The 24,394-nt window shown below is 46.4% G+C and overlaps 1 protein-coding gene across 3 annotated transcripts in view; it reads right to left on the reverse strand.

The window, feature by feature from the left end:
* The window catches only part of ryr3 (ryanodine receptor 3), a 79,465-nt gene that overhangs the window by 39,542 nt on the left and 15,529 nt on the right, over positions 1-24,394 (reverse strand). For 2 of the 3 annotated variants that reach the window (XM_062468581.1, XM_062468579.1), the window contains exons 4-31: positions 22,564-22,638; positions 22,121-22,199; positions 21,392-21,504; positions 19,910-20,103; positions 19,153-19,227; positions 18,041-18,197; positions 16,688-16,852; positions 15,663-15,784; positions 15,138-15,312; positions 14,660-14,795; positions 13,384-13,479; positions 13,147-13,265; positions 12,110-12,243; positions 9,967-10,208; positions 8,890-9,082; positions 8,340-8,556; positions 8,031-8,135; positions 4,927-5,030; positions 4,139-4,222; positions 3,655-3,814; positions 3,348-3,492; positions 2,992-3,197; positions 2,696-2,870; positions 1,994-2,202; positions 1,573-1,736; positions 1,370-1,418; positions 1,023-1,183; positions 344-500 (exon numbers count right to left, since the gene is read on the reverse strand). In XM_062468581.1, the coding sequence (XP_062324565.1) occupies positions 344-500; positions 1,023-1,183; positions 1,370-1,418; positions 1,573-1,736; positions 1,994-2,202; positions 2,696-2,870; positions 2,992-3,197; positions 3,348-3,492; positions 3,655-3,814; positions 4,139-4,222; positions 4,927-5,030; positions 8,031-8,135; positions 8,340-8,556; positions 8,890-9,082; positions 9,967-10,208; positions 12,110-12,243; positions 13,147-13,265; positions 13,384-13,479; positions 14,660-14,795; positions 15,138-15,312; positions 15,663-15,784; positions 16,688-16,852; positions 18,041-18,197; positions 19,153-19,227; positions 19,910-20,103; positions 21,392-21,504; positions 22,121-22,199; positions 22,564-22,638 (4,011 nt within the window). Of the gene's footprint in view, positions 1-343; positions 501-1,022; positions 1,184-1,369; positions 1,419-1,572; positions 1,737-1,993; positions 2,203-2,695; positions 2,871-2,991; positions 3,198-3,347; positions 3,493-3,654; positions 3,815-4,138; positions 4,223-4,926; positions 5,031-8,030; positions 8,136-8,339; positions 8,557-8,889; positions 9,083-9,966; positions 10,209-12,109; positions 12,244-13,146; positions 13,266-13,383; positions 13,480-14,659; positions 14,796-15,137; positions 15,313-15,662; positions 15,785-16,687; positions 16,853-18,040; positions 18,198-19,152; positions 19,228-19,909; positions 20,104-21,391; positions 21,505-22,120; positions 22,200-22,563; positions 22,639-22,981; positions 22,997-24,394 lie in introns of all 3 variants that reach the window. The other variant, XM_062468582.1, reaches the window with a different exon arrangement.

Consider the following 24,394-nt stretch of genomic DNA (forward strand, 5'->3'; position numbering starts at 1 on the left):
AGACAGAGAGAAAGAGAGAGACAGAGAGAAAGAGAGAGAAAGAGAGAGAGATACAGAGAGAGAGAGAGAGACAGAGAGAGAGAGGTGTCTGGGCCCCCTTCTTAGTGATAACTCGCACCAGTTCCACCCCCAGCTGTGGAAGATGTCTGAGATGAGTCGAGGGCTGATCTAAGCTCGGGAGACCATATTGATTTATCCCGTCTGCCTGCATCTCGATTAGCAACACTGGATTCTCCAAACCAGATCCTGCATTGCGAGTTCCAACTTTGTATGGCTTCTGAAGAGAGTTAGCAGGGGGAACAGGATGTAGGATGGTCTGGTGATGTGTCAAGTTAAAGTGTACCTGGTAGACCGTCTCTAGCTCCACGCCATTGGCTGTAAATGAAACTAAACCGGTTGATAGCTCAATCAGACAGCCAATCTCCAGGTCCTGGCTGGAGCGTCCGGAGGTGCCGGTGAGGTCGCCGCCACACACCATGTAGCAGTTACTCCTCTGGACGCTGGAGAGGAGAGGAACAAGCCCTTTTAGACATGACACATGTATGTCTGCCTGTCAAGATGTCAATGTCACAGTGACTTCAAGTCAAGTTTGTACGAAACAAGCCCAATCAGTTGTAAAATAACATTTATCAATTTGCTATCTGTCTATAGTTGTCTTTTTTATACATTAGCAAATGTTTTTGTTTTGGACAAGTACATTCAGGTGTTGGACAAGTAAAAAATATGTCTAACTTGCCTGAAGGACAAGTGGCCCAAAATCTTTTTGTCAAACCCTGTATACATATTTATTTTTTACATTGTTTACATATTTCATTTAGTTAGCAGATGCTGTTGTCTAAAGCAACAAATAAACAGTATAAGGATGATTCAGATAATACGAACGTATCAAATAGTCTAACACTATTTCCCATTGAGATCATGATTCACTGCTGCTCTTAAATGTATGTCCTGTTTGATGACAGTGTTGTGTTTGTTGTAAAGCTGCCAATAGCTATCCATCAGGACAAAACAGGGGAACTCGCCTCTCGTGGACCCTCCCCCTCTCGTCTCCCAGGGTAACGGTGACTGTGCGGGTCTTGTTGAGGTTGAAGTGTTTGCTATGGTAATGGTAGTCAGGGGTAACCCAGCCGACCCACACTGACGCAGGATCCTGGCCGGCAAACACTCTCACCGAGTGGTAGTACTGTAATAAACAACATTCCACACAAGTCCTGTAACGATACCGTAAATATCTACACACACACACACAGGATACTATAAACATATCCAAACATATAACCATACAACCAGACAGAACATATTTACAGAGGTGCATCAATTTGATGAACACAGACATATTACAGGGCATTTGTTGAAATATTTCTCTTACCTTTGTGATGCTTCCATAGTTAACCGGTTCATCTTCTTTTGGAGGTTGACTGTGTAGACATTTAGGAAATTCAGCCAATGTAAGAGGATAACTTTACCCCAAAACAATATCTACACATATTTCATTATGTGTGGCTCAAAGCACTCCATATGGAACACCAACACACTAACACTAACTTTAACTGACACTGCAGAGATTCACACCTGAGTTTCTGGGACTCGTCGAGTGGCACATTGATGGGACGGAAGTCCACGGGCATGCTCAGCCTGCAGTAAATCATGTCATTGTTGCTGTTCTGGGTCCCAAACGTCTTGTGGGTCACCTTGAGACACGGTGGGCTGTCCACCGTCCCGTCAATCCTCGTCACCTGGAGGGACACAAGCAGACGGGGAATAAAACCAGTAGGGGTGGGAGGAAAAATCGATTCACATTTGAATTGTGTTTTTTTTTTGTATTTTTTTTTTTTCTCTCCAATCGAGAGTCACAAATTTGACTGACCTTATATGTAAGACTTTGTTTATCTAGGTTTATCATAACTTTACCTTCAAATATGTTCATTAGGCAACCCAAATACTTTCCAGGCCTGGAGAAGGTTGACCTAGCTAGCTGCAGAGCTGGCCTCACCTCGATATGGTTGTGGTCCACGGGGATGTTGACGAAGGTGGGCAGGCGCTTGCTGAACCACATGGTGACATTGCGCTTCATGTTGACAGCGAACGGTTCGAATCCCTCCTGCAGTCCCCACATAGTGTAGTACTTGAGGGTGCTGGCGTCCTTCCCCAGGTTCATGCGGCCGATCTGGGCCATGGCCATACTGCACACTGGGATAAACCCTAAGGGGGCGGGGGGGTTGCAGGTTAGAGATCGTAGAGGTCAAACATCACCAGGTATGGAAGCAATGACCCAGATCTGACAATCGGGGCCTAGGCTCAGCTAACACTTCATGTATCTGTGACTATCTCTGTTAGGCAGCTCTGCATATACACCGTCACGGAGTAACCTCTGCCCCAGGACGTCTGGCGGGGGACAAGCCTGGTGTATAACTGACCAAAGCCAACATACTAGGGGAGAAGCCTGGTGTATAACTGACCAAAGCCAACATACTAGGGGAGAAGCCTGGTGTATAACTGACCAAAGCCAACATACTAGGGATTCCGATCAATTCCCTTTTTTATGATGTTTTTTTAATGTATTTTTTAGAAGAAAAAAAAATGTATTTAAAAAAATCTCAGAAAAATCGTTGATCGATTTTTAAATCGTGACCCCAAAAATCGATTCAAGTCGAATCGTGAGGTACCAAAAGATTCCCCCACCCCTTCAACATACCGTCCTCTGTCTCGAAGTCGGTGAAGCAGAGCTCGGAGCCTGTGTTGGTGATGAGCAGCTCTCCGTTGAGGGTGAAGATCATGGACTTGTCCTCCATGTTGATCATGCAGCCCACCACGTCGCCTTGGTTCCAGCTTGTGCCGAAGAACCCACTCCCTGCGTGCATGCGACGACCCTGAGGGAACCACCAACATTACTACAACCCCGAACCATCAACACAGTTACAACAGAAGAGATTGTGACTCACAGCAGTTCACAGGGCATTCAAACCCAAGAAGACACGGGAGCTTGTTTACCCTGTATCCGTCAAAGACGTATGCCTGGTCGTCGATGCCCAGCTCCACGTCGGGTCTGCAGCCGGGCCGGGCCCAGCCCACACGCATGTCTCCTCCCGTCAGGGCCTCAAACTCAAAGTACCACTTCCCCGTCTTCACGGCGTACGTCTGCTCCACGCGGAAGAAGCGGACCGTCTCCACGCTGTACTGGTCCAGCGTGTGACAGGCTGGGGGGGGCACAACATCAACATATGAACTGCGTGTGTGTGTGAATGTTGGTTGGTGACTTGACCCGTACCCCACCAGTATCCTTGTGTGGATATATAGTATGAGTGTGTGGTTGTCTGTGTGTATTGTACAGTTTGTGTGTGTCTCACCCTCCTGGTCCGGGGGGTCGATGTCGTACCCGTACCCCACCATGGTTCTGATGGCCTCCCTCAGACTGTCTCTGTTGGACTTCTTTGTCCTCTCGTCCAGCAGAGCGTAGGGCACCAGGCGAGGGTTACGCCTGCTCTTCACGTCCTGCAGACACAAGACCACACAGCACCGGCCAGTTCACACACCTCAATAACCACCATTTCATTTAGAGGGATTGTTCTTGTAAACACAGCAGTTGCATCCACTCTTATAGAATTGTTTTTTTTAACTGTACATTCAGGGGTGTGTTAGAAGGTGACTGGTTACCTGCTGGATACCGTAGGTCCATCCTTGTTTGATTCTGTCCTTGGCCCACACGTTGTGGGCGTTCTCGGCTAGCTTGTCTACCAGAACCTCCTGGCCGGCTGTCAGCTTCACCTCAGAAAGCTCCAAAGGCGTTGGCTTGTAACCGTTTGACATGACGTAGCTGCAACAAACAGGACAGCGACCGCCGTAGTTAGAACAGCTAGCTAGTGTCACGCAGACTACTAATTGTGCTTTTCCACACTGCATGTTACCGGCTCAACTCGACAGGTTCGCTTTTTATTGCAGATGATGCGACGCCGCAAGAAACTGACGTTATTTTTCTTCGACGCAATAGGCTACGAGGTAGACAACCAAATTTGCACAATGGAAGAAGAAAAAAAAGGCGATTTGAATCGGACCCATACAGCGGAAAAGCCCCAAAAGAGAAATGTCTCAGGTACTGTATGTATGGCTAAAGTGATGGAGGTACTCTGAAGAGACTCACTCTTTGGGAAGTTTGATTTTCTTTAAATCCTCCTCTGCGTTGACGTTCACCTGGGCGACATGGCACCCTATTGCCAACAGGGTTCTGAGAGAGGAGGGGGGAGAGAGGAAGACAGAGAGAGACAGAGAGAGAGACAGAGAGAGAGAGAGAGAGAGAGAGAGAGAGAGAGAGAGAGAGAGAGACAGACAGAGAGAGAGAGAGAGAGAGAGAGACAGAGAGAGAGACAGAGAGAGAGACAGAGAGAGAGAGCGACAGATAAAGAGAAGGGAGGGAGGAGGAGAGGGGGAGAGGGAGAATGGGAAATTAAGTCATGGATCAGTGCCCAGGCCTCAACTATGACATGAATCCTACATGTTCCACCAAACTGCCAGTCATTTTACTGTTCATGTGATGTGAGTGCTGCTTTCTGAACTGAGCCTTCTTCACATCACAGTAAATCAATACAATTACACAAAACACAGCAGCCAGTGTCCATCGTGTATCTTCCTGCTGTCTAGCCTCTACAGTAATAGAGAGATTTTAAGTATTAATTTAGACGGGTGGATGAAATTGGCTTTGAAAGTGAGAAGCCCTAAGGTGGAAGAGAAACATGCAGTCTGACACGGCCTCACAGGCTCACCACGGCGTAAATCAATATTCGGTGGGATTCTCTCGAGAAATCGAACTCATTAGAAATGCTGCTTTAGTCTCAGCCCGAACTGGACTTGTGTAATCTCCAGACAGGGATCCTGCTGCTTGTAATGAATGAGTAATGAGGGTGCCTGGTGAGGAGGTAACCTCCGGCTCACTTCAGAGTTTCGCTGGACATCTGCAGGTTGTAGTTGCGCTCGGTCTCTGGCAGTTTGGTGAAGTCCACCAGGCACGGGTGCTGCCTCTTGTTGTCATCCCGAACCTGCAGTCAGAGTAGCCCAAGAGCAAAATATTGTCCTTAAAGTCTAATTTCCCAGAGTATACAAAAGGTGCTTACATTAATGTTGTCAGTAAGTGCGTGAATAAACAAAATCCGCACATTTTACAGTTTTTCTCAATTGTTTACACACAAATACTGGTACTTGAGACACAATGACCACAACATGTAACTCATGCACCAACCCCATGAACCAATTCTGCTAAACTACAAGCACAATTCCTGCTTTACACTCAAATTGCAGTTCTAAACACACTTTTTTCAAAACACTACACACAATTCTCTGCATTTGGCACAATTTTCATGAAGAAAATCTTTTGTTTTCACAAGGAACACACTGCCATTCAAATACGCACTCTGACTCATCGCATGGACAAACACCTGTCACACAGTTTTACAATTAGCAATCAGAGCTTTAGCATAAAAGGGCAACAAGTGACCTCTTCTGTTTTTGAGAAATGGATGCCAACATTGGAAACAGAGTCAGAGGAGTGAGAGTAAGAGGAGGAGGACGGGGAGGACGAGGATGAGGAAGGCCAAGGACCATAATCTCTGATGAGATCCGAGCCGCTTTGGTTGACCATGTAGTCAACCATGGTCTAACAATGAAGGAGGCTGGGCAAAGAGTACAGCCAAATTTGAGCAGGTACACTGTAGCATCCATCATCCGGACTTTCCGAAATGAGAATAGGTAAGAAATCTACTCTCACTACAAAATTGCAGTAGGCCTACTGCATATCAATACAGTACTCAATGAGTACAGTAGTACAGTATTGCCTGTGGACTGTTCTGTAGGACTGTAAAAATAAAGTATGTTTCAAGTATTTGGGAAATGTATTCCTACTTTGTATTCCTACACAGTATTTACAGTATTTTACTATTTGTTTGGCAGAACTGAAAGATTACCAACACAAGGTGGTCGGGAACATCTTCTGTCTCCTGAACAGGAAACTGAAATCATGAACATGGTCCTAGAAAATAACGGCATAACATTACGGCAAATACAAAGAAAAATAATAATAATGTAACTGTGTACACTATACAGTAAATGATTCTGTTGTTTTGTATGTAGAGCACTGTATGTGCAACTTTGTGTTGGTTGGGATGTACACTGTGTACATTGTTTTTCTGGGAAAAATACGTAAAATATATTTGTTACCGTGTATTTCTGTGTTCTGAGTATAAAAACAATATTCTCAAATATTTTACAACACACTTATGTATGTACTGTCTGTAGTAAGTGAAACACTGAACAAAAAAAAGGCCTAACTCACTATGATGAATGAAGAAGAAGTGATTTCCATTCATCATAGTGTTTTACATTGAGCACATCAGTGTTCAAATGGTTCTTATAAATGTCTATTCATATGATGGTTTGTGTTTGTCATTTGAAAACAAAATACCATTTTGAGATTAAATAACATTGTTTTGAATGTAAAGTTTAATTTTGCAGGAGAAGTGAGGGGTTTTGCCCATTGTGTGTGTGTTTTTTTGATTTGTGTGTAGAGTTCTGAGAGTATGAGGTATGCATTCAGAAAATGTGTGTAACCAATCGAGAAAAACTGTAAGTACACTTCCAATTGTGTAGTGATAGGTAAATATAATGAAAATGAAGTAAGTTCTTATTTAATATGTTTAAATTAGATTAGAGAATATTTTTTCATCTTTTTTCTTTGTCACTTTTTCTTACTTGGGAGGAGTGGCGTGTTAGAATGCAGCGACTGTCACCAGGAAATAGATCACTGTCTTAAAACGTACGGCCCCTTCACAAAACACATCCATCACAAACAGGGCGGGAAATTAAGTGATTAAGCTTAGGATGAGACAGGTATTGGCTGAAAAAAATATTTTCTGCATTAATGAAATGTATATGAGGGGGTCAGATGGCTGAGCGGTTAGGGAGTCGGGCTAATAATCATAAGGTTGCCGGTTCGATTCCTGGCCGTGCCAAAGAACGTTGTGTCCTTGGGCAAGGCACTTCACCCTACTTGCCTTGGGGAGAATGTCCCTGTACTTACTGTAAGTCGCTCTGGATAAGAGTGTCTGCTAAATGTAAATATTATTCAAACCATGTAGAACCATAGAAATTTTGCTGATAATCTTTCCCAGAATAAATTGTCTAAGGGGTAAAAACCAAAGCCAAGTTATACTGGGTGTGCTAAGTCCTACTGGCATAGCCGGTAGCTAAGTGTATGAATGTCTAAACGCAGATAAGGGGTTGTTAAAAACAAACAACGAAGGGGTTGTTTGTTTTTAACAAAGCAGAGTAGTAGACCTACAGGTTACAATGGAGACACAGAAGACACATAGAGCAAGAACTTAGGGATGATAAATGTAAGCACATCCCTGCCAAGCAGCTGGCACCTGCACCAACTAAATCTCATCCCAGGTTAGCACAATGTCACTTTGAGCTAATGAGGTCTCGTTATAAGAAAATTAAATGGCTCAACAGCTTAGGGCCCTAAATATTGTCCTTAATAAATGATAAGCTCTGAGCCCCCTGAGTAATATGGCTTCTCACACCCGTAATTAATTTGTCTGTCATGCTCTTGGAAGGCGAGCTGCTCGTTACGTTTGTGTTTCGACGGGCTCTCTGGAAAATGATTGTGTGATAACAGCTACAGTACAGAGAGCTGTGTGTGCTCTGCATCCTAACTGCCTGGTCTGGGCCGCAGTGGTGAGCGATGGAGAGAAGGAGAGAGGGGGAGAGAGAGAGGGGGAGGGGGAGCAATAGAAAGAGAGAGAGAGAGAGAGAGAGAGAGAGAGAGAGAGAGAGAGAGTAAGGGCAGAGAAGGAGAGAGAGAGGAGCCAGAGAGAGGGGGGGGAGGGAAGGAGAGAGAGTGGGGTGGAGAGAGGGGCAGAGAAAGAGGCAGAAATACCATCTCTCCCTAACATAAAGTACAAAAAAAAAACGTACACTAACACCTCTATGATGTACGGTACGTAAGCACTGTGTACTTTACTGGGTAAAGCAACTGAGCCCACCTTGCCATAGGCCCAGCCCAGCTCGATCTTGTTCATCCCCCACAGCTCATGGATGTTCTCAGCCAGCTTGTCCCGGACATGGTCCAGGTGAGGAGGGAGCACAGTCTGCAGGGAGAGAGACAGGACAGGTGGTTCTGGACAGGCAGCACAGGAACACGTGCCAGGAGAATCAGTCGGGACAGACACCGTCTCCACAACAACGGTGGGAAATCAGCTTTTGGGTTTTCTCGTTTTAGACAACCGGCCAATTGTGTGAGGGAGGGGGGGGAGGGAGAGAGAGAGAGGGGGGGGGTCTCCAGCTGTCCTCACCTGCGTGGTGTCCACAGGCGTGGGGATGTAGGAGGCCTGGGATAGGAGCATGGTGGTGCCCAGCAGGTCTCGCACCCCCTCATGGTCCCTCTTGTACTCCTTCACAGGCTCCACACGCATCTTCTCCTTGGGCAGCAGAGCCTCGTAGCATGGGGAGTAGCCCGCAGGAGGCAGGAACTTGAAATCTCCATGACGACCACCCAACAGGAAACGGACCCTGGGAGGAACCAGGAAGTAAGAGAATCAGGTACAAAGTACTTTTAGTGATTACAGACTTTTTGTGACTCCTATAAATGCAGTACGCCCACTTGATGACACTCTCAGAGTCCCTTTATTAATCTTTGAAACATCATTACACTGAAAATCTAAAACTACTTACCGTACATGTCAAATAGTCTGTATCCTATTTTGTAAAACATTAAAAATGCTTTTCCATGAATATATTAGCAGTGAAAAGCGAGCCCACATAAATCTAATTTCAGCTCAATTAATTTCCATAATATCCAACACCGCTGTAATGGCCACTACACCATCAACAACAGTCACTCACTTGACCCCCGCAGAGAAGCTGACCACGGGGAAGAAGAAGCCGTCCGTGTTGAAGTCCTCAAACATGCCCTGGACGGGCTGACCGTTGATCCTGAAGGACATGCTGGGGGCGCCCAGGTCCAGACAGCAGCTCACTACATCGTCTGAGTTCAGCAGGTGCTGGTTAATGGAGGCCACAGCCCTGTAGATACGACCTGGGAGGAGGAGAGGGAAGGAGGAGAGGAGAGGAGGAGGAGAGGAGACGGGAGGAGAGGGAGGAAGGGGGGAGAAGGGGGAGAGGGGAAGGGGGGGAGGGGAGAGAAGAGGAAGAGAGGAGAAGGGGAGAGGGTGGAGGGGAGAGATGGCAAGGGAGGAGGGGAGAGGAGAGGAAAGAGGGTGAAACGAGGAGAGAGAGAGGAGGGGAGAGGAGAGAGGGTGAACAGAGGGGAGAGGGAGGAGGGGAGTAGGAGAGGAGAGAGAAACGAGGAGAGAGAGAGGAGGGGAGAGTAGAGTAGAGGGTGAAACGAGGAGAGAGAGAGGAGGGGAGAGGAGAGAGGGTGAAACGAGGAGAGAAAGAGGAGAGGAGAGTAGAGTAGAGGGTGAAACGAGGAGAGAGAGAGGAGGGGACAGGAGAGTAGAGAGGGTGAAACGAGGAGAGAGAGAGGAGGGGAGAGGAGAGAGGGTGAAACGAGGAGAGAAAGAGGAGAGGAGAGAGGGTAAACAGAGGAGAGAGGAAGGAGGAAAGGGCAGACAGAATAGACAGCTTTTGCAGGCTGCTCAAAGTCACAAGGGATGTCTAGAAATGTAGGGCAATGTGACTGTGAGGAAGGGAGGGGGGAGCATGGGGGGGGGGGGCTGACAAGGACAGAAAAGGCTGTGAGGGAACGGAGGCTGATAGGGTGAGGCTGCTGGGGAAGTCATTTGTGATGTATTTATAATGATCTATTCTCTTTCAGTGTGCAATCATCCCCAAATGTTTCCAGGCAAAGCCCTTCAGATCTTTTCAAAACCTCCCCAGAAACCAGAAACAAACGCACTTACACGACAAATTCAACAAGACAGGTGAGGTGATCTGACTGAACCGCAAACCCTACCGTACCTGACCAGAGGTGGAGTCCATCAAAGCTGTAGGAGTAGAGGTCATCCCCGACCCCGTTCCCTCCCCAGCCCTCGCCGCCTCCAGGGTAGGGGGCATAGCCCTTGGTGCTGGCCCATCCCACACGCAGGTGGGTCGGCTCGTTGGTCACAAAGTGGTCCACCTGGTCGATAATCATCTCGTAGTACCACTTCTTATACTGGGCCGAGCCCTCCGCCACCCCAAGGAAGATGTTAGGCCTCATACTGCGGACAGGGAACAGATGTGCAGGTGAAATCTGGAGGTAGACTGAACACAAGACACTTTTTTCTAATGTAGGTTGTTACATAATACATGCATGAAAGCAATCATATTTTTTTTTCGCCCCCCCCCCCCAATAACAACATCAAAAGGGCGTAAACGAACGTAACACTAGAGAGGGTACAATTTCTGGGGAAATTGTAGGGTGTGCTTGCTTGCATCGGTTGCACAGGGGTCCGTTTTTGAATGTCATTTTTACAACTGATATTTCTGTATATTTTATATAAAAATGCATACTTATTATTTATTAAGATTACATAGATTTAAAAGCATATATTTGTTGCTGCTCATTTACAACTCAAAATACGAGTGAAGTGTAGAATGAAATAGATGTCTTCTATTTCCCCTGCAAGAGGCAGCCTCATAGCTGAATCAAAACGAATAAATTTGGCAGAGCGGTGTAAAAATTGACCTAATCTCTATGACTTAAACGTCCTTTTAAGTTTTCCCTTCTCATGATATTTTCAGGCATTTAGCCTACTCATTGCATTCATTCATTAATAAAGAACCCCCTTTGAAGATTATTCTACGACGTTACCCGGCAGTAGAAGATGGAATCGCGATTCAAACAGTACCATCTGCTAACTGAAAATATGCCCCCCAAAACGTAAATAAGCTTGACATTTATTTAGTGGAAAATCGCTCATTCATAAAAAGCTCACTGGTAGCGATCATTGTCAGTAACAACGCCAAGTGCGATATAGCCCTGTGTGGAGAAGCTGCCCCGGTAAATTGTACTACTACAGTACAGTACTAGACTACTGCTGTGTTCGTCTTGGTAGCGATTGGGTTGGTTGAATTGGATTTAACGTTCCGTTGTACGGTTTAGGCTGAAATTAATTATTTTCATGAACAGATGGAGAACGTTTAGGCTGTGGCAATGAAGTTCAGGTTAGTAGTTTGATTTAAGTAAGGGGAGTGCCGAACATGTTCTGTTGCCGTTCTGTTGCCGTTTGACTTTCTAAACAGCTGTGTAGATGTTTTTGTAGTGTCTCGCGTAGGCTACAGTGTTGCAGTGAGCTACACTGGTTTGAAACGACGGGTAATGATAATTTCACCCACAAATCGTTTACTTGTAATCTAATGTCATAATAAATCCTACAACGAAAACGTATTTGTGAGGAATGTTTATTTTAACGATTGAAAACAGATGCATCATAGACCACTGTTATGTGTTGCCCGGGCAACAGAGGCTAATGTCATGATGCTAATACTTCAGTGAAATAGTAAACTACTGTTTCCGAAAGTAGATGTACTTCCTTAATAATATCGGCTTATATTGTACATTACACATCACAATTGTGTGTCATATCACAAAGTAAAATGAGTAAATAGTTATCACCCTGGCCTCTTTGCTTGTGGCGTTTCTGCAGCTGCCTTGCAGTAAAGTAGTTAGCTTAGCTATCTCCCAGAAGTTAACGAGCTGCTAAACTAATGTTCTGCTAGAGGTAGTCACGCGAGTTTTCGTGACGTTAGTGACGTAGTGACGTTAGTAACGTCAGTGACTGTGGCTAGCAAATTAGCCACCGTTAGCTTCACTTTTCGCCACAAAAACTTAACCTAAGCCTAAACCATGCAACGGAACGTAAATCCCAATACAAGCAACTCAATCGGTACCAAGACGAAACTTTTGACACCTAGGTTGTCTATGTAGGCCAAATATTGACTGAGTTTTAGGGGGGCAAAAAGAATAATAAAAATAATAATATATATGTGAGAGAACAAAGGTTGTGCCCTTGCCGAAGGCAAAGCACACCCAATTAAGAATTGGCGTAACATTTAAGATGTTATGATCTAACCCTATGATTACAAATATCAAAGCGCAAGGCACAAGCAAAACTGTTACCTCTGGACGTCATTGATCAATCGTGTTTGGAGGAGCAGGTCCCTTTTAGGAAGCAGGTGGTCACAGATGAGGTTCTGATTGGCTCTCACTGCCACCCCGTTACAGACACACAGAGAGCACAGGACGTCCAAGATCTGTTGGAGACGGAGAGAGACATTTGATGCTCTATATTGAGACATTCTCACGTTAAAAACACTATTATTTTCTGTTATAAATACCCCCCAGACACAAAGAGAATGTGTGAGAGATAAAGAGAGAGAAACAAGAGAGTGATAATTCATATTTGTATTATTATTATTATTAAAATGAGAAAGAGGGGGATGGAGGGAGGGAGAAAGAGAGAATCAGAGAGAGAAAGAGAGAGGAGCGAGAGAGAATCAGAGAGAGAGAGGAGCGAGAGGCTAGAGATTATCATTAGCAGCAGCAGGAAGAGACACGCACAGGGAGCTACACAGCAGCATGCGGGGCCTACAGTTTACAAGGCCCAAGGATTCCTCCCCGCGCGTGGCTCAACACCTGCTGTTTACGACAGTGGCCCTGCATGACCCACCAGCCCCCAGAAGCAAATATTGTCTGAGTCTGACACGTTAACAGTGCATGTAAAACACGTACAGGATGCCTCAAACCCTTCACGTTCTCAGAGCAGCCTGCGGCCTGTTGTTGTTGCTGGAGGGTGCTGACAGGCAAGACTCCAACAGATTTACATTCATTGTTTGGTGTTGAATTGTTTATGAAGCTAACTAGGGGGAAATACTTGCCAGTTTGACCTTGGTGTTGCAGTGGTGGAGGATTTAGGCATTGGTGTCATGCAAACAATGGCAACCCCCCTGCCAGGCCTGTGTGTGAATAGCTTCCATGTTCCAGAGGGGAGACTAGGCTCAGACACACACTTCTGGGTACTGCAGTAGTCATGTCACTGACGGGGTTTGGAATGTTTAGAATGCGTTGTTTAGAATGGAGAGTGGGTTTAGAATGGTCTGCATGGAGTTTGTGTTTGTATCGAGTAAGGGTGACAGTAACATCAGATTCCTCTCTACCTTGTGGTTGCGTCCGTGTTTGTACAGCAGGGAGATGATGGACTTGATGTGTGCCTTCTGGATGATGTTCAGGGCTTCAGGGCTTTCAATCAGGATGCAGTGGAGCACCTCCAAAATACCTGGAGACATTATGACGCCACATCAAGTTAATGGAATTGGTATACTGGTGATTGGTATATATTGCTGTATATTGGTATATGTTGGTGTTCACTGATGTATATGAGTTGCAGGGTTTACCTGAGGAGGATTCCAGCCTCTCTAGCTTGCTGACCAGCCAGTCCAGATTACGAGAGAACTGGGTACAATTGTTCCTGTTTCCACAGATCAGAGAAGCTGGAGGGGGAATGAACAGACAGGAAGAAGGTGTTTTTCATTTCCTTTTTTACATTTTTTATTCCAATCAACTGCATTTGACTGCAAATCAAAGGGTCACTTTGTCGCTTTGGGTGAAAGTGTAAATCACCATGTCATTATGAAAGGCTGAGGTATCAGGCAGAGAGATAGATGGGAGTGTGTTCTCTGAGACTGTGTCATGTCTGTCACTGACTGGTGTGACATTGTGTTGCCCTCTCATCACCTCAGCCAATCACTCTTCACCATTAGTGTCAGGGGCCACAAGACTGATTAATCCCTTTTGAAGTCGTTTACCAGTGCTTCAGGCCCAGAGGAATACTGATGCCGTCTAATCTCTCAGCGAATACAAACCTCTCAGGAGATCCATCCATCAACAGCCACACTTACAGAGTGCATGTGCTCTTTGAAACTAAGACATGAGTGTTCAGCGGTCTGAATGTGAAACTGCCCGGGCGAGAGAGGAGGGTCCTGAGAGGGGAGACCTGGGATAGAGAAATCCCTCGGAGGATGAGAATGAGAGTGGTTAACAGGCTAGTGGGTTTGCTACCCAACCGACTTGAGGTCAGAGGGAAAATTACCTGCCAGACTCATTCTGTTCTCTCGCCAGACTGCCTTGGCATTCTGCAGGGTGACCTACTGTGTTGGGTTAGAAGGGCAGGAGTCTGGGGTGTGTGTGTGATGAGCCATGATGAATATGTTGGAAGTCAAGGTCAGCTAAGGCAAAGTTCTTAAAATGATGGGCCGGCCAACAAATCAAAGTACCAGAGAAGTTAAACAGACAAACACTGAGAGGTCGTGTCTTTCCCAGCTGAGAGTCTGGAGGGACCACAAAAGACAGGCCAATGTCACTGCTTGTGATGAAGCATCTGGTTCCCTGCTAGTGACGTTTCTATGGGTTTGAACGTGAATCTGGCTGTTTATACCTCCTTAGAATAGGAAGGGCCGCAGACATAACCCATACAGGAGGTCACTTCCTGTTCCTGTGGTAACCTCCAGCCCCCGCCCCCCCCCCACACACACACACACACCACCCCCCTCACACCCACTCCCCTGTGGAGAAAGGCAGATGCTGTTTGTGTGTGCCTTCATTTCAGTGAGAGACTATATTAATGAATCAATCAATGAATGAATGAAATGATGACATTTTGAAGGATGTTACCCAGTAGTTTGTAGAGCAGGTTGAGAATCTCCTTCCACACTGCTCCACCCTCCTCCCCAGCCACCTCGCCGAATTCGGCGGCGCTGTTGTACAGGTTGAGACGGTCGATGCACTTCAAAAGGAGGGCCAGCATGCCCTGGAACACACACAACCAACATATTCATAAAAATAAAAAATAAACACTATACACTCACTTTTTCCATTAATTCAGTCATTTTGTACTATCAACCTGCCAGAGAATGTGGAGGAAAATTAGCCAGTAAACATGAATTCATGGTTTCCAGTAGGAGCCTCTGGCAGGCTCGCTGCTGTAACAAATGAGTAGCAACCGTTCCAACAGGGGAGAAGACGTTTATTCGATCTCTCATTTAAGTAACAGAGCTTCGCCGGAGGTAAGTGTCCTGCTCTACAAAGCGCCTCACATCCCTGTTCCCGTGACTACAGAGCGCTGTGCCCGTCTGTCCCTCCGGCACCTCACCTCCTCTTTGAACAGGTCCTGGCGCTTGATGAGCGAGCGCAGCTGCATCTGCTTCTCCTCGTGCTCCAGCTCAGAGTGGGGCTGCTGGAAGTACTCGATCAGGTCGTTCAGCGTCTGCACCACCTCCTCAAACGGCAGAGCCACCTCCGTGTCTCCCCCCAGGCTGTCCAGACCCCTGGCGAAGGAAACCAGAAGACGTCCGTTGTAAGAGAGAGGAAGAGCAGAGGAAGTCAGCGAAAAGTGGAACGTTCACGTGTCCGTCCTAATCTGTGTGATCTGAAACGGGTCCTTCAGGCTCCGCCTGTCTGTGAGGTTGGATGTGATCAGTGCTACACTGGCACACATACTTGAGAAGCTCTGACCATTAGCAAGCCGTTATTCATTCATATTACGAAAGTTTACGTGTTGAAGTCAATATAATAAACTCTCCTGTTGTGTGAGACTATTCCTGAAGTGGACCCCCGTTGCGCTCAGTGGTGGCCTCGAGGTGTGCAGGTGTAGCGTGGGCAGGTGATTCTGGTGTACCTGATGAAATCCCTGAAGAGGAATGTGGTGTTGCGGATGATGCGTGCCGCTCGAGACTCCTCGTGCTGACAGCGCTGCAGGCTGAGTCCATCATCCATGTGCCCTTCAGAGTGCAGGCAGGCCTGGACACACAACATGCATACACAACACACACACAACACCAACACAATAACACACGCACACAACACGCGCACACACAACACCAACACAATAACACACACACACAACACCAACACAATAACACGCGCACACAACACCAACACAATAACACGCACACACAACACGCGCACACGCTCAAACACACGCACAAACCAAACACAAGAATGTTAGCTCACATCGGATTAGGAATATTTCTGTTCACATTAAGGTGTTAAGATGTTTCCTCGAACACTGTACTAGATGATGAGCAGCAGGGTATCTTCCTAGCGGAGGTGTGAGGGAGGGGGCAGGACATGCCTGCTCAGGGAAAACTGAGCCGCCATGACACGATGGCTTAATCGGAGCTGGCCCCCAGGGATTAAAAGGTAGTTTGATCGTTTCCCCGTGGGAGTACGCTGGCATGCTGACAAGGTGCTCGCTTGGCTTCACTGCAGAGGTGGCGCTTGTTGTTGCTGGAGGCGTGCCCGGAGACGAGCAGCGTGCCTCACACCACAGACAGATTGAGAGGGAGAGAGGGGATCCCGTCCTAATCCCTCCTCCTCTCCTAAAAACTAACTGTCGCCATCCCTCTCTCATTATCACGTCTGAATGAGTGCCTCGCGTGTCCCTGCTGGTGGAGGACTATAAGAGAGAAGAGGAGAGGAGGGGATGGCTGTAGCCAACTCTCTCTGGACAGCCAGCTAACAGCTTTCTGGGTTGGATATGGGGCACCCTGGTAGCCCACAGGGTAAGTGTGTGTTCCATTAAAGGAAACGTAGGGGCTTGGGCCTTTGAATCCATATTAGGTCATTTCCTGCATGCACCCCCCACCCCTCCTGCTTCCTGTGTCTCCGTCTGTCCTATCAATAAAACACTTGAAGACTCACCCTTCGTTTGAGGGGTCCTAGCCGGGAGGATTTAGCATCAGGCGCCTGGTAGGACAGCCACAGCCCAGAAGCCACGTGCATGACGAAACACATGGAGTCTCCATACTTGATCTCCGACACGCCCATGCCCTCGATGTCCCGCTTAGGCCCCGCCTCCACCTTCTCCTGCAGGACACAGACGGACAAACAGGATGAAGATCTCACTGTGATGTCACAGAGACAGCTAGGCGTCTGTACAGACCCAATGTTTTAACCCTTTTTTATCCTTTCTGGCACTATGCACTTTACATTGTACTGGACCTGCTGATATTCTTAAGTTATTTCCTAAGTTATTTCTGTGATGCCTTCAGTTTTATTTTGTATTATTTTATTCTTGCATTTATTGTCTCGCTGTGCTTTTTAATAATTATGTTATGTCCACTGTACTGTCCTGTCTGCAGTGTTGAATGTATCTCTGTTTTCAAGCTCTTGGTGCAGAACAAATTCCCCTCGGGGCAATAAAGGTTTTCATAAAAAAACAAAAAAAAACTGTAGCTGGGCCCTGTCAACGCCTCATCATTGGCCCGACTGCTGTTAGGTCTGTACAGAGACAGACAGGGGGCTCGTTACTGCAGACAGCAGGTAGCGAGGAGGAGATTAGAGCCGCTGTAGAACACGACTCTGCCTGGACCTCAATGGTTGGCGGTAGATGAATGTGTCATGGGTGGATTTGCGGAAGAGGAGGAGAGACAGACAGAAGAATAGAGAGAGAGGCAGGGAAAGAAACAATGACAGACAGAGCATATAAGAAAGAAAAAGGAAGAGACAAAATGTGTAAATGGAGGAGTAGAGGAGTGAATATGCAGATGCAAGAATGAGCCGTACAGGCCAGTGAAGCACAGTGGGCCTAGCTTTACTGACACGACTCATGATAGAAGTTCAGTCAGCGCTAATTAAAAACAGCTGTAACACGGTTGCAATTAGACCCGAGGAAATATTTAAAGGCTAACAGTAATATTACCCGGTTATCAGGCTTGCGGAGAAGGTCAGTATATAAGGCTCGGAGCAGAGCTCATCCATTATAGGTTATGCGAATCAGGGGAGTTTTTTAATCATACGGAGTAACTACTGCAGGGAGACTGGAGTTAACAGGTCACACACATTCTGACCCAGTGACCTGCAGATTAAAAACCACTAAACCGGGTTAACCACTTCAGAACCACGGAGGGTTCAATCTCAGAGGAGCACTGGGGACTCCATGACTGGTCATGGGGATGTCCTGTGCTCTGACCAGGCTGGACGGCTCACTATGTTACCCTTGCAGTGTGTGAGTGACCGCCACAGAGTCAAGATCTCCAGCCCGGCACTACGAACCTTGGAGGGTCGGAAACAGAAAGCCGTGGCCTTGGTGTCGGACTTCTCCCGGTCCTGCAGAACCAGGCTTCCGTCCTCCGTCAGGGCCAGGTAGTATCCGGTGGACAGGTGACGCAGGCGGAAAGACTGGCCCCAGCGCATGTGGCTACCACTCCAGCTGGCCAATCACAGCAGAGGACACAAATAACAAGTGAGCGCAATATTCTTCTTGGCATGATTATAACATGACGTCGATACAGGTCTTTCTGCTACGAACTGCAATTGTTACTATCATATTGGAGTCAGGTGAGAGAGACCAGGCAGAAAGACCAGGAAAAGAGACAAGAGAAACCAGGAAGAGAGACCAAGAGAGAGAGAGACCAGGTAGAGAGATCAGGAAGAGAGACAAAATAAATCAAGAAGAGATATCAAGCAGAGAAACTTTTAGAGAGCATGTGAATACAGACTTGGCCGCCTGCCTTGGAGGACCTGCTACCTGATTGGTTGTGACAGCTCTGGGCTGGAGATGAGAAGGTTATATATAACCCCACAGCGACGTCAAAGACTGTCATACAAAATTCACTAACTATCTCTCTATCTCCCAGGGAGCGATGTGTCCGTATCTGTGACATTTAATCTGCAAGGAAGGATGGTCTGAGGGGTAAGAGAAGGCTGTGGAAATATTGTGGGCGTGTTTCAGCTGTACTCAGTTTCAGGCTTTTCTGGTCTCCTCTCCTTTCACTGTGTGTGTAAAAATATTAAAAAACTATATTTTCAACCAAAACGTTCCCCAAAAAGGTTGAAAAACAATTTTGGAAAAAAAGTTTTTAATAAAAGTTTTGAAAAAAAAAAATGCTTTTTGGGGGGGGGAAAAGGTTGATGTGTCATTTTTGTATTAACGTATTAATATGATGTGAGGTCCAACAGGTACACTTTTACTTCTTATTAAACATGAGTATCTGTACTTCTACTTGAGTGAAGGATGTGTGTACTTTTGCCCTCTAGGGTCACAAAAGGGTGTGTGGTGTGCTGAGGGGGTAAGAGACCAGTGAGAAACAAGACATAGCAGAGCCCTGTGGAAGGTTAATCTACTGTGTGTGTGTGTTGGGGGGGTGGTTGACAGAGGCTCCTACCTGATCCTGAGGGGCTCCAGTCTCCAGAGAGAGCGGGCTTTTGAAGCGCCTGTCTCCGCCTCGTAGTTCACTATCCTGGGTACACAGGAGTACACAGAGGCCTAAACAACCATGCCAAGACTCTGACTACTGTGAACAATATGTCAATATGAAATGACACAGCAAAAAGCACACTGTTGAGTTAATATTCAAGTCAGGACCCAGACTCAAGCCCATTTCCCCTCTAGATGAAACTAATGGTATTAAATGACATTTGATGAAAGGCCCTTTGAACAGTAATGAGACCTAAGAGACAGGGTGGTGTTGACGTATAGACTGACGAAGCATCCCTACAGCCCAACCCTCTTTCATACCTCAGAGAGAGACTTTGCTACTATCACTGTGTGTCTGAACTAGTCATTTACTCATCAAGGTGTGTGTTCACCCTCTCTCTAATCAGCTGGCTGTCTAACAATTACATTTACATTTAGTCATTTAGCAGACGCTCTTATCCAGAGTGACTTACAGTAAGTACAGGGACATTCCCCCGAGGCAAGTAGGGTGAAGTGCCTTGCCCAAGGACACAACGTCATTTTGCATGGCCGGGAATCGAACTGGCAACCTTCAGATTACTAGCCCGATTCCCTAACCACTCAGCCACATGACTCCCTGCTTAGAAGCAGAACCTGGACTGGTCACACCCTTCTAGTGGAGACGGATGACAGCTCCTTCCACAAGCTCCGCCCACCTCTGTTCCTCGTTGCTACGGTCAGCTCACCTCTGCTCCTCGTCGCTACGGTCAGCTCCGGGGATGGTGAGGCTCTCGTCGTGGCCGTGGCAAAGGCGCATCACGTGACCCCCGATCAGAAAGCCGACCGCCACGTTGCTGCCGGAGCAGGTGGGCTGGACGTTCCACAGCGTCTGCATGAAGGAAGCGTCCACGTTGATGCCGCCGCTGGAGATGGACAGGTGCTGCGGGAGCAGAGGTCAAGCTCTGTTAGTATGCACGTGTCGGAACGCGAGAAAGTCCCAGACAGACAGAGAGAGAGAAACAAGGAGAAAGACTGAGACAGAGAGAGAAATAAATAAATAGAAAGGGAGAGAGAGACAGGAACAGAGAAAGGAAGAGAGAAAGAGAAAAATGGGGTGGGGATGGAGGGAGTTGAAAGATTCAAGCAGGCATTTAATAACTATCACCAGGCTACCAGCTTCCACACTGAAGTCTGCTGGCTACAGTTTTTAATCAACATTTGGTGAACTCTATTCAGACAGCCTTCAAGCTAATACTTTAATTCCTCCCTACAGAAAGGGCTGGATGCTGTCCACAATCGGACACAGCAGAGTGGACCATTTAACAGAGCTCATATAGCACCCCATCGTCTGCCCTGTCCAGGTTACTAAGGTTACTACCAGGTTACTGCTTTGACCAGCAACATCCACAACATTAGAACAATAGGGATATTGGCACAATTTTATCTCTAAAATCTTCAAAAAATGTCTCTGTCAAAAGAACATCAAGGACGATAATGGGAACTCTTTGTGATTGTTTTAGGGAAGGATTGTCTGTCATGGGGTAAAAATGTCCCTCTGGAGGAAGAGGATTCTTAGTCAGGTCCAGCTTTGCTTTAATTGCGTATTTTCTTCCCTCAAGGCTTGTGTGAACTCGCCACTTTCATTCAATTTTATGCTCTGCATATCTCCCTCCCCCTCTCCCTCTCTTTCTCAAGATAATTTAAGATGACAACATCCTTCTGCATAGCGGACAGCACATTAACTGTTAGCTCATCAGCCAGTGAAGTGCCCTCTATACGAAGGATGGGAAAATAGTTGAAGAAGGGATCTCCTACAGCTCATTACAGTGAGTACTAGCTCAACTTAACTGCCTTGTCACTCAAAGATGACCTTGACATGGGCCGTATTCAGAGACTAGAAACCGTTTAGAGGGAAAATGAGAAGTGCAGCGTGAACCCGAGTGATGAGGACTGTGATCTGAAGATGACTGTGATTTGATGATGACTCTGGATGTGCTACACACAGTGCAAAGTGATTAGCAGGGCATTCAACCGCCACAAATACACAACCCATTCTGTCCTCTCCTTCTCCCTCTACCCTCATCATTCATTTTGCTGACATTTTCATCCAAAGCAGCGTACAGGCGGTATTTGACCCTGCAATCTATTGATCTGCACTCAGATTCTCGAACCGCTGGCCTATACCCACCCCAAGGTCTTCAGTAACATGGTACAGTACTAGTGCTTACCAGGTATCTCTCAGTAGACACACTGACCAGGATGAGGTCATCTCCAATACGAACTTTCTCTCCCTCAGACCTCTGCTTGGAGGCAGGGTGGATGGTCCACCAGCAGGCCTCTCCTGCACACACATCGGGGTTACTGTACAGACATCCACAGACACATCTCCAGGAACTTCCTGCACACACACACACTTCTGTAAATGTTTGGTTTGGAAAAGCAATTGCCCTAATTGTCCCAACCACCACAGATAGCGGGTTGATTCTTTGTTGTAAGATTGGCATGTTCATATCGGAAACATTCTGCGTTTTGATAATAATAACAACATTAGCATTTAGACAAAACGCCAGCAGTTGTTTGAAAGGAGGTCATCGCGTAGACTGGGAGGTGCCATTTTGTATGGTCTTCATATTGAGAAGGGTCTTGATATCTGTCCGTGTGATGAAGTGCCTCTATTCTAGGTAGGACCAGGCATAAAAATAGCAACGTCTGTGGAAGTCAATCTGGATGCGTTGGAGTGTGGCTGGAAGTTTTGCATCCGCTTGATAAATGGCTCTGGTGTTTTTGGTGGTTCAAATGTCAAATACAGGCGAGCCCTCGTACCGGGTTTCCACAATAAAGACTCAGAACTCCTCGAGTCAAACAATTCAAGGTCAAAGGAGGGTCATTAAGACCGCGTGCTAGTCAATACTGCTAAATGTAGGCCAAGGTCCTGTTGTAAGTAGTGTTACAGGTACCTATTGAGTTCTCCTGTAGTCCTACGTCAAAAGACAGCTTGTCTGTCAGGGATCTGGATGTCTTCAAACAGGTCAGGTACTGTTAGGCAGACAGAGTGAGAGAACATCAAGGAGAGGATACACATTATAACCGTACAATACTGTTCAGAAACACCTGAGACAGTTCTTAAGATATTACACTGATAACAGGACAAGGTATGAATTTATGTCGAATATTTTTGAATAATAATACATACAGATATCCCAATTGAACTGCTAAATGCTAACAGAACAGATGTAAAAATATAGAAACAACATGCCAGCTGTTTGTTGCACAGTTGTAATGTTATGTGTGTACTGTCATTGTTTATCTGTGCTCTGCTGCAAACCAAATGTCCCACAGTGGGACCAAACAGAACTGAACTGAACAAGCAAGGCGGGCTGAGAACGATCTCTTATCCTACCATTCCACTGAAGGAGTGTCGCAGGAGGATGGCGTGACCGTAGAGGAGGGTGCGATGCCCACCCCCCTGAGCAGCCTGTGGACCCGCACAGAAAACACAAGGAGATTAAGGAGTTATGGGTGCATCTCCATAGTTTAACACAGCCTCCTTCCCAACCTACTACCTCCTTGTGTTGTTGTATCACACCCAGAAGGCCACAGACAAACAGAAGAGTGAACAAACTAAGAGTTCCCTGAAAAGGGAACCCACCAAGTGTGGCGGTTGAGCGTGAGGGAAAAAAAATTAAAACCACCAATGTGGGAGGGGGGGGAGCGAAAAGAATGATCAAAAGAGACTCCTATATATTTGATATCAAGATGTTCTCAATGCACGCTTGCAGTCTCCAAAAATAATTATTAAAAACACCAAGTCAACTTACCCTTCTCATCAACTTCTGGATGCATGAAAAGAAGAGATAGTATAACATGACAGGATGCTGGAAACCTTGAATCTATGCGATTTATTACTAGATACAGGGGAATTACGGCGATACATGATTCTGGATAAGAATCTATGTCTGTAACCGTGCATGTCCTCAGGGTTCAGTATTTGGGTTGTTAAGCTTATATAAAGCGGGAGGGAACGTCTCTCCACCTCTTCTAAACATGGACTGCCTATCCAGGGGAGAATAATAACACTGGACAAAAAAGAGAAGTTTGATGAGAAGAAAAAATGGAATGAAAAGATTTCTTTGCAGCCCAGCTGTTGCTGAGTAGGGGTCAGAAGAGGGAACAAAATAGAGAGGGACGGGGGGGGGGGGTAAAAGAGAGAGTAAGAGGGGGAGGTAGAGAGAGAGGGAGAGTAAGAGAGGGGGGAGGGAGAGAGGGAGGGACTGGAAGAGAGAGAGAGGGAGAGAGTGTTCAGCGGCTGGCCTGTCGGTATTTCAGGCCTGCTGTCATGCTGACACATCATCGCCAAGAACTGTGACCTTTGGTTAGACGGCAACGCCCCTTCCACTCTAATCATGCTGTATCTCAGTGTGTGTGTGTGTGTGTGTGAGTGAATTGTTTTTCTTGCCAGATAGTGCCACCTACATTCTCTCTGCCAGAGATGCGTAGCGTAGGCCAATCTGTGACTAAGTAATTCACTTCTAATGTTCACTTCATATCTGGCCCTAATCTCATAGAGATCGGCCAGAGCACAGAAGAATTGTTACGTAATCATTTTTCAAGGCCACAAAGAAGACGGGGATGTTTGTGCCAGACTCATTTGTTAAGCATTGGCTGAGGTAAGGTAAGAGGTAAGGCCTCCTGTGTGTATTTAAGATCTAACCTGCCCTCAGTATCATCTGCATTAAGAGGGAGAGCGTGACCCATTTGCTTTCTGCATGCTCAGTAACACCTGCCAAAAATAGTGATGTATGGACAAACTCAAAACAAGGAAATAGATGGGAAAAGGTAAGTGGAAAAAGACAAAAAAACGTAACCAAGAATCCAATCTTCCTTCAGGATGACAGAAAGGGGAGGATAATCCTGTTAGTGGGATCAGCCTCTCCAGTTCTGTGAGCTTTGTTCTACAGAATGGTGAACATTCCAGAATCAAGGCCGGTTCCTCGGACAAAACACACGTGAAAAACGTGCTAAGTTAGAAGTCAAGCCCGGAGAGGAGAAAAAGCACCACAAACTCAAACAACAACAACACTTTCAGTCAACAAGGTGTGCATACAGTACAATGTTTATTCACATTGATGAAAGATCGAAGGGAGGTACAGTTTTACTTTCTGAAAGTAGAAGATTAGCACAAACAAGTATTCTGCACACTCCCTGAATAACGTATTGTCAATTAACTAACT

This window comes from Osmerus eperlanus, chromosome 8 (assembly GCF_963692335.1).
Source record: "Osmerus eperlanus chromosome 8, fOsmEpe2.1, whole genome shotgun sequence".
In the NCBI taxonomy this organism is placed as follows: Eukaryota; Metazoa; Chordata; class Actinopteri; order Osmeriformes; family Osmeridae; genus Osmerus; species Osmerus eperlanus.